The following is a 12,860-nucleotide window of genomic DNA, read 5'->3' on the forward strand; positions in this document are numbered from 1 at the left end:
CGGATGGGGGAACCTCTGCTTAAGCTCCGCTCTGCTTTTTGTCCAGATGCTCTCCCGGGCCAAGCCGGCAGTGGCGGATACCCCGCCGCCGTTAGACAGCCGGAGGAAGAAAGGGAAGAAGGTGCCGCAGCTGGAAGAGCTCCTGGCCCTGAGGGACTTCACCGGCGCGATCGCCTTGCTGGAGGTAACAGTGGCGACGACCCCGGAGACCTCAACTCGAGGGCTCCGCCCCTCCTCCCCCTCCCCCCCCCCCCCGACTCTCGCGCTCCCCTCAGGAGAGCGGTATAGCGGTATCGTTGTTGCCAGGCCTGTGCCCAATACTGCTGCGGGCCAAGGCGAACCCTTCCCCAGCCTTGTGTCCCCCTCTCTTCCTTCCGCACCCGTTAGGCCTTGTTGCAGCAGCTTTCCCCTCGGTTCGCAGGACTAGGTTCGGCATGTGAGAGTTGGCGGCTGCATCCCTCAGAAATGTTAGAGCAGCTCGACCCCTGTAGCATCCATAGCTGTCAAGCTGTCCGTGAGATAAGATGGCCTAGTATTAGTTTGATGATTTGTGGGGCTTTATAAACTGTGTGGCAGCGGACAAAACTCTTACATTGTTTCTTCTCTACAAAGTTTAAACGGCAGGTGGGTGAGCAGGAGGAGGATACTGACCTTTGGATGGGATACTGTGCCTTTCATTTGGGTGATTACAAGAGAGCACTGGAGGTAAGGTGGGGAAATACAGCTCCCTGAGGCTGGAAATCAGGATATGATAAAGTGATGACGAAAGGAGGAAGATGTTCTGTAATAGAGAACAGTTTTACCAGCCAGTTAAGATACAAATGTATGGTAATAAGGTAGATGCTGTGCCCATAAAAATAAACCTTTTTTAATGTTACCTAGTATCTGATTTAATACTAGCTTACTAGCCTAATTTAAATGTCAGAGATCATGTCCTAAGTTTTCCATTCCCTTTTTGCAGCTACTTTCCACAATTTTGTTTTTCAAGTTTAATTATGTTTTTGTCTCATTGTGTATTCTTTCTCTAGAGGTTGATGCCCCTGCCCATTTAATGTACTTTCTTCTTGTTCTTTATGTTTTCTTGTATTGGGTAATTCAATGCAATGAAGTGTACTTATTCTCCAGAAGCTTTAAGTCACTAAAAGACATGCTGATTACTCAAATACCCATACACTTTTAATTATTCGCACTGTGAAATGCTGTTGTGTCACTTTCAGTGCATGAGTAAGAGAAAGAATACACAATTATTTCTCTTGTTTCCATTTATGTCTCCAATGAAACCCAGTTTGTTGCAAATCAATTTGTTGCCAGTGTTCCTCAGATCCCTCTATCTTTTTAATTGTGCTACCATATTTCTCTGTAGAAGTCTTAGCAAAGTTTTGTGGCTGCTTGGCTCTGTACCTCCAAGAGCTGGAATCTGTACACAGCAGAAGAGGGGGTGTTGGAGTGGTGTGGTGATACCCACAAGGCTGCATATAAGCTTGTCAAGATTTGAAAAACAACTCTGTCTCTCCCTAAGTATTGTCTCATTGCTGTATTCCTACAGGTGTGATTGCTGGGTCCTTGCAATGCTGTAATGCACCATTTAGGGCTTACTGGTTTCAGTCAGTATCAGCTAGGGAGTTCTGCACTGTGATTCACTGTGAAGCAGAGCTGTGAAGTATAACTGGTTTTGCAGATTCTTGCTTTTCCTATTAAGAAAATATTAAAAACAGATGATAACTTGAAGTATTAACAAGCAGAAATAACCACAGAGAAATACATTCTAGAGCAATGGTGATAGTTTCTATCCTGGGTAAAATTAGGTGTTTAACTATAGTCATACATGGTCACATGCACAAGATGCAGATGTAAGCAGAAACAGAATTTCTAAAGTTTGCAAGTAAATTCACAAGGTGCTTTTCCCCCCTTGAAAAACTGAAGAGGAGACATCCATTAGAGATGTTAGAAATGCTCAGTGAATCAAATTGACAGTACAGAATGCAGAATAGTAGTACAGGACATAGTGGTAACTTGAGTTGCAGAATTTAAGCATTATGAATGTAACAGTCAATTGCTGTAGTTAATTTATATCTAGACGTTAGGTGTTAGTGGATAGCGAAAGTTTAAAAACCAGAAAAATGTTTGTTTACAAATGAAGAATAGTTGCAATTTCTTTGAAATCACTTCTGCTATTTGGAATATCCAGTGGGTGCTTTTATAGCCAGAATAGATTTTTAAATATTTCCTTCAACGAAAGAGTAAGAGGTTTTTTTTTCGGTTGGTTCATTTGGGGTTTTTCTTATAGATTAAGTTTTGTATGTGGCGTTTGATTCACCACTAGGTGATGCTGTTGATTCAGGCTTTTAAAAACTGTAACGGTCCTCTTTTTCCCGGTTTTCTGCCCAAGTAAGGACAATAAAAGGTTTGTATACGTGGTTTTCGGTTGGTTTGTTTATGTGCATGTTTTAAGTGAGAAATCCCAGGGCCTGTCTTTTCAGATTTAATACTGATCTTTGACACAGTGGTGAATCCTGGTAACTTTGTCATTTTGTGGTGGCATGTGGGAAATGAACCTGTGCAGCTCAACCTAGAGCACTAACCGCAGCTTCACTCAGGTCACACTTTCCCCTTCTTAGTAAGCAAACACCTTTCTCAAAGAATATGACACTGACACTGGCCTGGTAGGATCATCCCTACTGCTGTACACCAGTTGACAAATAGTACTACACTGGGCTCAAGTCTTCCAGCAGTCATGGTGGTGGTCCCTCCCTGGGAACTCTCTAGCTTCCTCCTCTGACAAATTCAGTTTTACTAACACTGAGTGGCTAGTGTTTTCCTGGCATTGTGTGGCAACCAGAGCTCCCCTAGTAATGACAGCATCTAATTACTTTTCTGGAACCTTCCACATCTACTATTCCTAATGGGGAAAACCCCGCCTGTCTTTCTGCCATGACTTGTTCACAGCACTAATCTTATATCTTTCCTGAAAAATTTCTCAATGTCACCCAAGGACCAGAATAAGTCCAACGATTCTTTTTCTGAGATGCCTGAACTTATAAATTGTAGCAGCTGGGGCCTAGGAAAGGGAGGGTTATAATATGCTTGAGGTAGTAACAATTTAAGAGAGGAATTGGCAAGGGCAGTTCCACTGTTAGGTTGAATTCAAGAACAGGTTTCACATTTGCACTCTGCACCCTCTGCCTGGGTTTAGGAATGCAGGATGGTGGCATGGTATGGCTGCCAGACATGGTAATGCCATTTTGGTCCATCAGCTGCACATGTGAGAGCAAAGCATGATCCCTGGGCTAGAGCCTTCAATGCATTATTTTGGTTAAAATCTCACAAACTACAGTCAGTGATTCCTGCAGTCTCTGACAGTGTGTGCTTGCAGCCCAGAAAGCCAGGTATAATGGGGGCTGCAACAAAAGGAGCATGGTCAGCAGGTTGAGGGAGGGGATTCTCCTCCTTTACTTGGCATTTTTAAGATCCCCACCCGCAGTACTGCATTCAGTTCCGGGGCCCCCAACACAAGAGGGACATGGAGCTGCTCAAGCAAGTCCAGAGGAGGCCACAGAAATGCTCAGAGGGCTGGAGCACCTCTCCTATGAAGACAGACTGAGAGACTTGGGCTTGTCAGCCTAGAGAAGAAAAGGCTCTGTGGAGACCTTAGAGCAGCTTCCAGTATCTAAAGGGGTCCTCGTGGAGACCTTAGAGCAGCTTCCAGTATCTAAAGGGGTCCTCCGAGAAATGTGGAAAGGGACTTTTTACAAGGGCATGTAGTAACAAGACAAGGGGGAATGTCTTTAAACTGACAGGGGAGATTTAGGTTAGACATCAGGAGAAAAATTCTTCACTGAGGATGGTGAGACACTGGAACAGTTTGCCCAGAGAAGCTGTGGCCCCATCCCTGGCAGCGTTCAAGGCCAGGTTGGATGTGGCTTGGTGCAACCTGGTCTAGTGGAAGATGTCCCTGCTCATGGCAGGGGGATTGGAACCAGGTGATCTTTAAGGTCTTTTCCAACCCAGACCATTCTGTGATTCTGTCTGCTGCCTCCTTCCTAATGGAGACTCGGGAGTCATTCCACTCTTCACTGGACTGGACTTCCTGCCTACCTTCAGGATAATTTCAGGCAAATAGTAAATCAGGAAAGGAACAGGGCTGTACTAGAGTAATGGTTCATCCATTAACAGAATCAGGTCTTGCTTGAGTACCAAGTTCCTGAGAGATGAAGCTAGGAAATAAAAGATTTTTGTCTTGGTGAAGTTTTCTAGGCTTTTCTGACATAGCCAGGTTATGATGAGTATCTCCACACCTCCTTTGAGCACTTGTGGGGCAGCTCTATAGGTTGGCCTGTTATTGGCGCTTTAAGATACATGTTTATGGGCAGACAAGGAATAAGGGCACTGAGCAGAATCCTGCTGGCTGCAGCATTGTCAGTAGGTGTCCACAGTTGTAAGCAATCAGTCTGGCAGCCTGCTTTTGAGGAAAAGTGCATGTGTCTTGTGTAAGGCATGAGAGCTGCAGGAGGTTGAAATAGCAAGAAGTTGTTATGCTCCTGGTTGGCAAAAATATGTCACAGGTTGACTGCTGGGAAAGCTTTTGGAGTATTTAGTTTGTTTGAGTTTGCTGGGTTTTTGGAGAGGAGAGTGAAGGTACTTGTGAAGCAGTCCTCCAGAGACTGATGTTGAATGTGTTTTAGTGAGGGAAGGGGCAACAGCACATAGTCTGGGCTAATGGCTCAGAACTACAGGGTAAGTAGTACTAATAGTCCTAATTTCTATTTACTGTGTTTCCATAGGTTCACTTTGGTACTTCTAGAGCACTCTTTATTTATTGCTTGCTTTGAATGGCCAAGCCAGAACATGACATGTGTTTATGCACTTTGTCTTTTCTAATTAATCTGCCTGAAGCTATAGTCAAAAGAGACCTCTGAGTACATTTCATCTGGTAGGGTTTTGAAGGATTCCAGATGGTCCCAATAAACAGCAGTGGCCTGTCTCTTAGAGCTCTGTGACAGACCTATATCAAGATTGAACTGGCCTCAGTAGAAAGATTGGCCTCTATGTAAATATTTTGGTTTGGTTTGTTGTTTTTTGTTATTTATTTTAAATCTTGAAGGACAGTTAGTCCCTGAAGTACTGGCAAGACTCAGCTGGCTTTTAAGAGCATACCTTACTAATATCTTCTCTGTTTTGGAGTGCAGTTTACTTTTTCTTGGCAACAGAAAAAAAAATGTCTTTATGCTTGCAAACTATAAAGTTTATTGTTGTCAGCATATTTCTTTTCTTGGGATTCACTGACCTTTGGGCATGGCTTGTTTTATCTGGTGCTATTGTTATGTCTTGTGTCTTTCCCCAAGAGGTAAGAAGTTTTTGACCCATAGCAGCACAACCTGATTAATTCTTCCTAGGCAGAGGGAAATACCAATTCATGTGTTTGTAGAAAAGAGTACAGAGTCAGCAAGGTGGTTGTGTTGCTGGAAGGGATGAGAGGCTGATGGTGATTGGGAGTATGTAGATGGCATTCTTTCAGGTCTGGTGAGAACTTTGCATGACCCTGCTTGCTTTGCCTTATGTTGCTGGTTGGACAGGGCCGAATGGAGAGCAGGAGCACCAGCAGGAAGCACTTTCACTGGGATGGTCTTTCCTAGTAATTAAACAGAGGGAAAAAAAAATCTTCAGGAATGTCACTGTTCTGTAGCTGCAAAGTTGAGTCTTTTCAATTAAAAAAAAAAAAAAAAGTAGATTGAAAGATTCATCTGTTAAGTGCTTATGTTCCACAAAGAAATGAAGCAGTCTGTGTGGCAGTATTAAGGGATATGTAATTAATGTGGATGTGTAAGATACCAGAATATGGTATCTACTGGTTTTCTATTGCTGTTGGCTGTAAATCTTAAAGTGGGAAACTGTGAAGTTATGCACAGTTTAGTAATATTTAATTTTATCTATTAGGAAATTTTGAATTTGCACAATACTGACTTGTAGGTTTGTATTTTAATGCAGTGGTTTCCAAACAATTTTGGTCATGCATCCCATCAGTAAAAAAGTTTTGAACACACCCACCCAATATACATACCTGTATGTATAAATATACAGTACCATACTAACATGTAATTATAAAAATACACAAAATAGGAATTTAAAATCATGAGGTAAAGATTAAATACTATTTTTAAAATATTTATTTTAGTTGTTAATGGTACCAAAAAAATTCTTCCTGCACACAATGGTATTGTCTTGCACCACTGCTGGAGTGTGTTGTTGGATACACTCCACTTTGGAGACCACTGTTTTAATGTATGCTAAGACATTACCTACAGGTTTATAAAGGCATGTTTTGACACTTGCTCCAGTAAATATTCACAAAGAGATTTCCCTGGCATTTATAGCTCCCAGGCTTTGACTGGAGGACCACTTAGGAAAGCGTCAGAAAAGACTGTGGAAAATTATTTTGATGCCTTTATAAAAGATTAATGTATTAAATTTATAAATATAAAGAACGTACTTATATACAATTATTTCTATTGTGTTTTTATATATTTATAATCTCAGTATTGACAGAATTCATGCTCATACAGTGAAGATTTATAGTGCTGCTTGTTTCTTTTTTCTGTTCCTATTGCTGTAAACAAAAAAGAGCTAGGGGCATAGGTTAAAATGAATAGTTTCATTGTTAGAACTGCAATGAACTTGAGAATAAGTCATTTAATATCAAGAATTTAATGATACATTGTAAAATTGTGAAAGAAATATGGTATACAGATGATATTTAACACAAGTCTGTGCTATTAAGCATTTTTTAAAAATCGACCCTCTCTTCTGTTACAGGAATATGAGGCCTTAACCAAACAACCAGCTTGCAATCCAGATGTTTGGGTGAACCTTGCCTGCACATATTTCTTTCTGGGAATGTATATACAAGCTGAACAAGCAGCCTTGAAAGGTAAGATGTATGTCTCTGATGGAAAGGACTACTCGTGGACTTGAACACTTAAAGTGATTTCCAGACAAAGTATTTAATGTTTTTTTATATATATAAAGGAATAAAGGAAGGACACTTTTGAGCCAAGTTGGGCTGGTTCTTTTTTGTGTGTTTGTTTGTTTCCATTTAACAGGAGACTTTTATTGCAGTTTAGTTCCTAAAAATACTGTGGGCAGGTGGAGCAGCTGGAACTGAAAAGAAGCATCTGGAAAATAAATTATCTTATTAATTTCTAAATACAAAACCTAGCATGTGATGACCAGCAGCAATAAGTTACTTTTCTTTTGACTGATTTAGTATCTCTGTGCCAGTGCAGATGAAGCTAATTAGACAAGTGAAATTAGCACAGAATGGGCAGCTGAGAGGGTTCAGCATTATCCCTGATGTAGACAATAGCTCTGTTTACATAGTTCGAGTGACTTAGCTGGTGGTCTTGTTGCCTCATAAGTCAGATATTGGGTATGTGATTCTTCAAGGTGTGGAGTTCACTGCAGTCACTTTGTTAAATTTCTACTTTAATCTGAATGGGATAATTTAAAAAAGAGGAATGAAATTAGATTCCAAGGCAGTTTTTACTGCCTAAAAATGTTTCTGCAGTTTAATTGTTACCCATCACTTTCTTTTTATCTCTGTGATGTATATTGTCTTCCATAGCCATAAGTATCCTGGTGCTTTCTAAATAGAATTAATAGTAAAGATACCTCATTCAGCTTCTGACTCTTGCCTTTGAAGGATAAAACTCTTACAGATTTTCTCCTTTCTTTCTTTCTGTATTTAGTCTTCTAGTCTTGGGCTGAAAATAGGGTAGGGAGGAAAATAACTGTACTTTCTGCTACTGTGGAGGAGTAACTTCAAAAAGGACAGTTTTGTAGTATCCCTTTAAATCCTCTGGAAGACCATTCTGTTTGGAAACTGGAATGTTTTATTTGTAACTATAAAAATTCACAGAGCTTTGTGATCTGTATTCTTCAAGAGGTGTGTAAAATTCTAATATTCACAAATAATTTCATTTTTAATGTACTACAGATTTGATCTTTAGAGATTACAATATAGGACTTGAACTGGAATCTGAAAATACTTGGGCAGTACAGCTTGAGGTGTCAGTATGACTTAAACCATGGGGGAAGCAAGCAGCTGCACCCTGTACCTGTTGGAGTCATTGTCATCAGCTTTACATCATATGAATTACAGTAATCTATTTTAGAGGTGACAGAAACACAGCTGGGCATGCACCTTTATTACCTGTGAGTTAGCTCATGGTGAGTGGTAGGATAAGAGGTGCTGCTAGTGGTACTTGGGTGCTGGAGGCAAAGGCAAGAATATTAAGAGTGTAAGATGTAGAGAGTGTAGCCGAGGGAGGGAACAGAGAGTAACTGAGTGCTCACGCTAGTCCTGATTTTATGTAATTGTTTAAAGACAGCATGCCATGTGTTTTAGTGAGGTGCTAAAACTTTTTTGTGAGTACTGTAACAGTGATGATTTCTGGCTACTTAAGTTTGGTGAGGAGGCAGACACAGCTGAAGATTTGTAGCACTTGTTGTTTTTCCACTGAAGGCTTCAAAGTATTGTATATTTCTCTTCCTAATCCCATCATTTCAGTCTTTCTACATTGAGGTTGAATGTTTTTTTTTTTTTCACTCAAGACAGACAGATCCTCTTCTAGGTTTTCTTTAACATCTCAGGATTGCATCAGTGATGGCTGTTTGTAATATATTATTGACAGCTAAGGCCATAACATCTTGAGAGCTCTTACATGATTTTGCAAAGATCGTAAAGAAGCAAAATATTTCATTGGTTATAGACATAACAGGTAAAGTCTCTAGAAGAATACCATTTATCCAGTACTGCCTTGAATAATAGATAGTGTTAGTGTTGGACTGCTTATCTTTGTTATTTTGGGATTATTTTGCCTAATTTCTTGCATACTACTTGCTGTTTATTTCTGCAGTTATGTTAAGCTCCTGAAAGTAGCGTAGTGCTAAAGCAAATGAGGGAGAAATAATTTATTTTCAGCTATAATTCTAAATTACTACAGTGATGGAATCTCTCTGTGAAGGGAACATAACCGTCAGCTAGCTTTCTGTAATAAATCTTCTACACAAACATGTAAATATCTAGAAATCAAATAGAAGCTCCTTCTTGCCATGTACTGTAGCTGTTGCTTGAGAAAAGTATTGTTAACTGTCTGAGGAGAAACATGCAGGATACTTAAAAATTAGGAAATTAGCATTAAAAGCCATAAGGTAATTATTGCATTTCATATGAGATATATAGTCCACAATCTCTTGTAGAGCAAGGTTTTACATTTGGTTTGTAATATATGTGTTCTTTTAGCTTGTCATTACCTAATTAAAACGTCATGGTACATTCTCTCAGGAAAGTATAAATCTGTGTATCAAAAGTCATATAAACCAGAATTAATGCAAATATAACCTCAGAAGTAGAGCAAAAAGTCAATAAAGAAAAATCTTTGAAAGTTTTTCACTGCAGTTGTACTTTACCTCCTCTAGGCTTTCTTCCAAATTCCTTTCATATATTATAGGCTTCTCCCTTTTCCCTGCTGTCCTCTTACATTGCAGTTGTTCATGTTCCTGTATCTAAGGCGGAGTTACATCAAGGCAGCTACTGTTGTTTCATAGTCATTCCATAGTGAAGCTGCCAAGTGATGCTTTGTTTACTCCTTCTGCCTCTCTGCTGTGATACATTGGCTGAATGTGTTTTCCATGTGTGTGATAGCCCTTCTAGCCTTGGGAGGATGAGGCTGAAAGTCTTCATCTTGGCTTAATAAGTAATAACAAATACATACTTTTTTATTATAAAACCAAATAACTTTATGGTGCATTTACAGTTCATGTGTCTTGCAAAGGAGAAGGAGTAGAAACTTAGCCTGGCACATTTGCATGGTGATCCTGGCAACTGGTCCTACTGTTTAGAAGCCTGTGTAGTGCTCTCAGAAGCCATTGGCTAGCACTGCATTAAGAAAAACACAAGAACAACTGTTCTTTTAAACCACTAAATGTACATAAGTGGGGCTACAGTTAACTCTGTTATGAAAAGCAGTCTTTTTTGGATAAACGGAATTTTACAATTAAATTAAAGATTCATGTGCAGACAGAGTTACATTGCTCAACCAGTTATTAAAGTTGTTTGTAGTTTTGGGATTTATTTTTTTTTTTTTCCTCCCTTCTAATTTTTGATGGGCAAACCTTGTAATTACATTACTTCTTCACAACTCTGCATGTGTCAGATCTGAATGTGATTTAACTGAACAGAGATACTTCTCATTTCACAGGCTTTACTGGAAGGAGCAATGTTGTACAAAAGCAGAACAGAAATGGGTTAGTAAGAGCAATGACATTTTCCAAACCAGTTTTGCTTATGCATGTACTAATGTTTGCCAGGTGTCAGAGAGTTGACACCAGTGAAAATGTGCAGTTACAAGCAGGCATGGAAAAGTTGCTTGAGAGCAGTAATTCCTTTTCATTGCATTTAGCTGTGGTTTTGAACCAGCAGATTTAGATATATAGAACTTTCAAAGTGTGTAAGTGAAAATACCAACTTATACGTATTTAAACTTTAAAAACTACTAACCCTATTTTCTTGCTTTCCTTTTAAAGTATTGTGAAAGCTACAGAACAGTAATAATTGATAGTGTTTGCTTCAGTGATCTAACTTCCTGTGCTTAGGCATGACTGAAATTAAATGTGTATATATTGCAAGTAACTGAACATAGCTGCACTAGCTTTTATGTATTTTGGGAATAGGAAAATCTCAGTGAATGCCCTCTGTAAATTTCATTCAAGAAAATTCTAAACAGTTGAGCTATTCAAGTGTGCGCAAGTGTGAACCTCACTGCCTCACCATGGCTTTTACAGACATTTTTCCCATACTTTTGCGTATTCCTTCCACCAGTGAAACTGTGGTTCTGAGGCACAGAGGGCTTCATTCATCTACTGTATTCAGGTGAGCAGGGTGTTGTATCTCAGGGACAGGCGAATAATATTCCCTCTTGTGCTATTTTGGGTGCTGTCAGGCTGGAGCCTTCTTAACCCTTTTTCATTCCTACCAGCTCCTGCTATGTATAAGAAGTGTTCTATGTCCATTAATGTGTGAAGTGCTGCTACAGCATATGCATTATATCTGCTAGATGGGATTTGTTAATACTGGATGCATGACCAGCATTGCCTTGCACTTTTACAAGAGGGCACAAATGCCACATTGTCTATTACTGTGTTTCATCATCTTCTTACTGCCTGTGGCAGCAAAATGGAACCCACGAGGAGTCTGAGCTGCCATTTCTAGCGAGCGTAACTTTTTGTTTAGTAATTAGTGAAGATAACTGTCTTCTGTTCATTATACTTTTACAAATACTTCACTGGGTACCTGTTCAGTGTCAGCACATAAAACTATACATAAAACTTTTGAGATCAACATCAACTATGACTTTAGTACCTGGAACATCAGCACTGGTCATGACAAAAATTCTAGTGTAGGAATATTGGTGTGTTTCCTAGCTTGAAAATGATATATTCTATCTAGCTGTCACAGTCATGTCTTTAGCACAAGGACAATACTAGATTTGGAGCAGGGTCCAGTTTATTGCCGTGCAGCATTGTCATCATGTTTGTTATGATCCCTAAATTGCTTAGTAGTGATAAAAAAAGTAATAATTTACAATCATCTTGAAAAAGTAGGATAGGAAAAGATTGTGTTTCCTTGTGGCGTCAATATGTCAGCAACAATGAAATTCAGTAGCAGCAAAGAGTAGTGAAAGGACAAGCCTAATGTCCCTTAAAAGTCATTATCTCTGATGAGGCAGTTGTATCACTTCCTGCTTGATTGACAACAGCTTTATCCAATATTCATAACCAAATTCTTTCTGGAAATTAATCTGATCTTATTCATATGTTTTCTTGTCTTCCTCAAAAAATATATTTGGCACTGGTAGGAAAGAAACTGCTGATATTTAATATTTCCATGGCTCTGCTTACTATATCAACAGGACTGTTTTTTTCTTTTGTTTTTTGCCCTCTTGTTCTTTGGCTGACATTTTAAAGACTATCAAATGGATAGTATCATATAATACCATATGACAGAGAACATTTTTTTTCTCCCTCCATATGTCCAAGCCTACCATCAGTACTCAGGTTTCATCTTTTGCCTGGTTTTAGGTGTAAAATAACATGGACTAACCCTTCAGTTTTTGCCAAGAAGTAAATAATAATTTTAATGTGAGATCAGATGCTAGGTCTAAGAAGGCAGCACTGCAGTCATTGGTTGGCCAGTGAAAGAAGAATTCCTTGGTTTAGATTCTTGAGGGAGTATTGCTTGCAACCCTTCTAAACTTTGATATTGAAACCTATCAGTTAATGCTGGGGCACATGTAGAGTTGTCACACTATCATTACCAACTACATTTTGAAGAACATGTGTTTAAATTAAGGTGCCTTAACTTTCTAACTCAGTGAATGAAAGAATTTCTGACACAATAGTGCATTCTAGTTATCCTGTTGCTACTGTTGCTTATACAATATTGATTGTAGATCAGAGAAAAACTTTCTGTTCTTTAATAATTAGGCTAATGAAAATTCCCACTTTTTTATCCTAGATTGAAGGTCATTTAACTTCTTAAAAACTTGATGCTCTGTTGTTAAGATGTGTCTTTGTGAGAGCGCTCTCATACCGCCTTGGCTTTTTTGGGACATTTGTGTTGTAGCAGTTGTTAAAAGATACAACTCTCTGTTTTCTTTTTGTAGTAATGTGGTTAAATAACACAGCTTGGGAAGGAGGAAGTGAAATAATTGCTGTACCTATCAGAAATACGTGGGCAGGCTTACACCGCCAGCCTGATGAGAATGACCTGGGTTTTGGCAATGTCCACTTTTACAAAGGGTGTT

At 39.3% G+C, this 12,860-nt stretch overlaps 1 protein-coding gene across 4 annotated transcripts in view; it reads left to right on the plus strand.

Annotated features, from left to right (window-relative positions):
• The window catches only part of IFT56 (intraflagellar transport 56), a 49,162-nt gene that overhangs the window by 227 nt on the left and 36,075 nt on the right, over positions 1-12,860 (plus strand). For all 4 annotated transcript variants that reach the window (XR_009742917.1, XR_009742918.1, XM_061450642.1 and 1 more), the window contains exons 2-4: positions 47-184; positions 613-705; positions 6,811-6,925. Coding sequence is in view for 2 of the 4 variants with exons in the window: in XM_061450642.1 (XP_061306626.1) it covers positions 47-184; positions 613-705; positions 6,811-6,925 (346 nt within the window). In the remaining 2 variants the exon portion in view is untranslated. The remainder of the gene's footprint in view (positions 1-46; positions 185-612; positions 706-6,810; positions 6,926-12,860) is intronic.

The sequence above is a fragment of the Pezoporus flaviventris genome, unplaced genomic scaffold (genome assembly GCF_033815535.1).
Source record: "Pezoporus flaviventris isolate CSIRO_AGI_PZ_B2104156 unplaced genomic scaffold, CSIRO_AGI_Pfla_v1 ptg000011l, whole genome shotgun sequence".
In the NCBI taxonomy this organism is placed as follows: domain Eukaryota; kingdom Metazoa; phylum Chordata; class Aves; order Psittaciformes; family Psittacidae; genus Pezoporus; species Pezoporus flaviventris.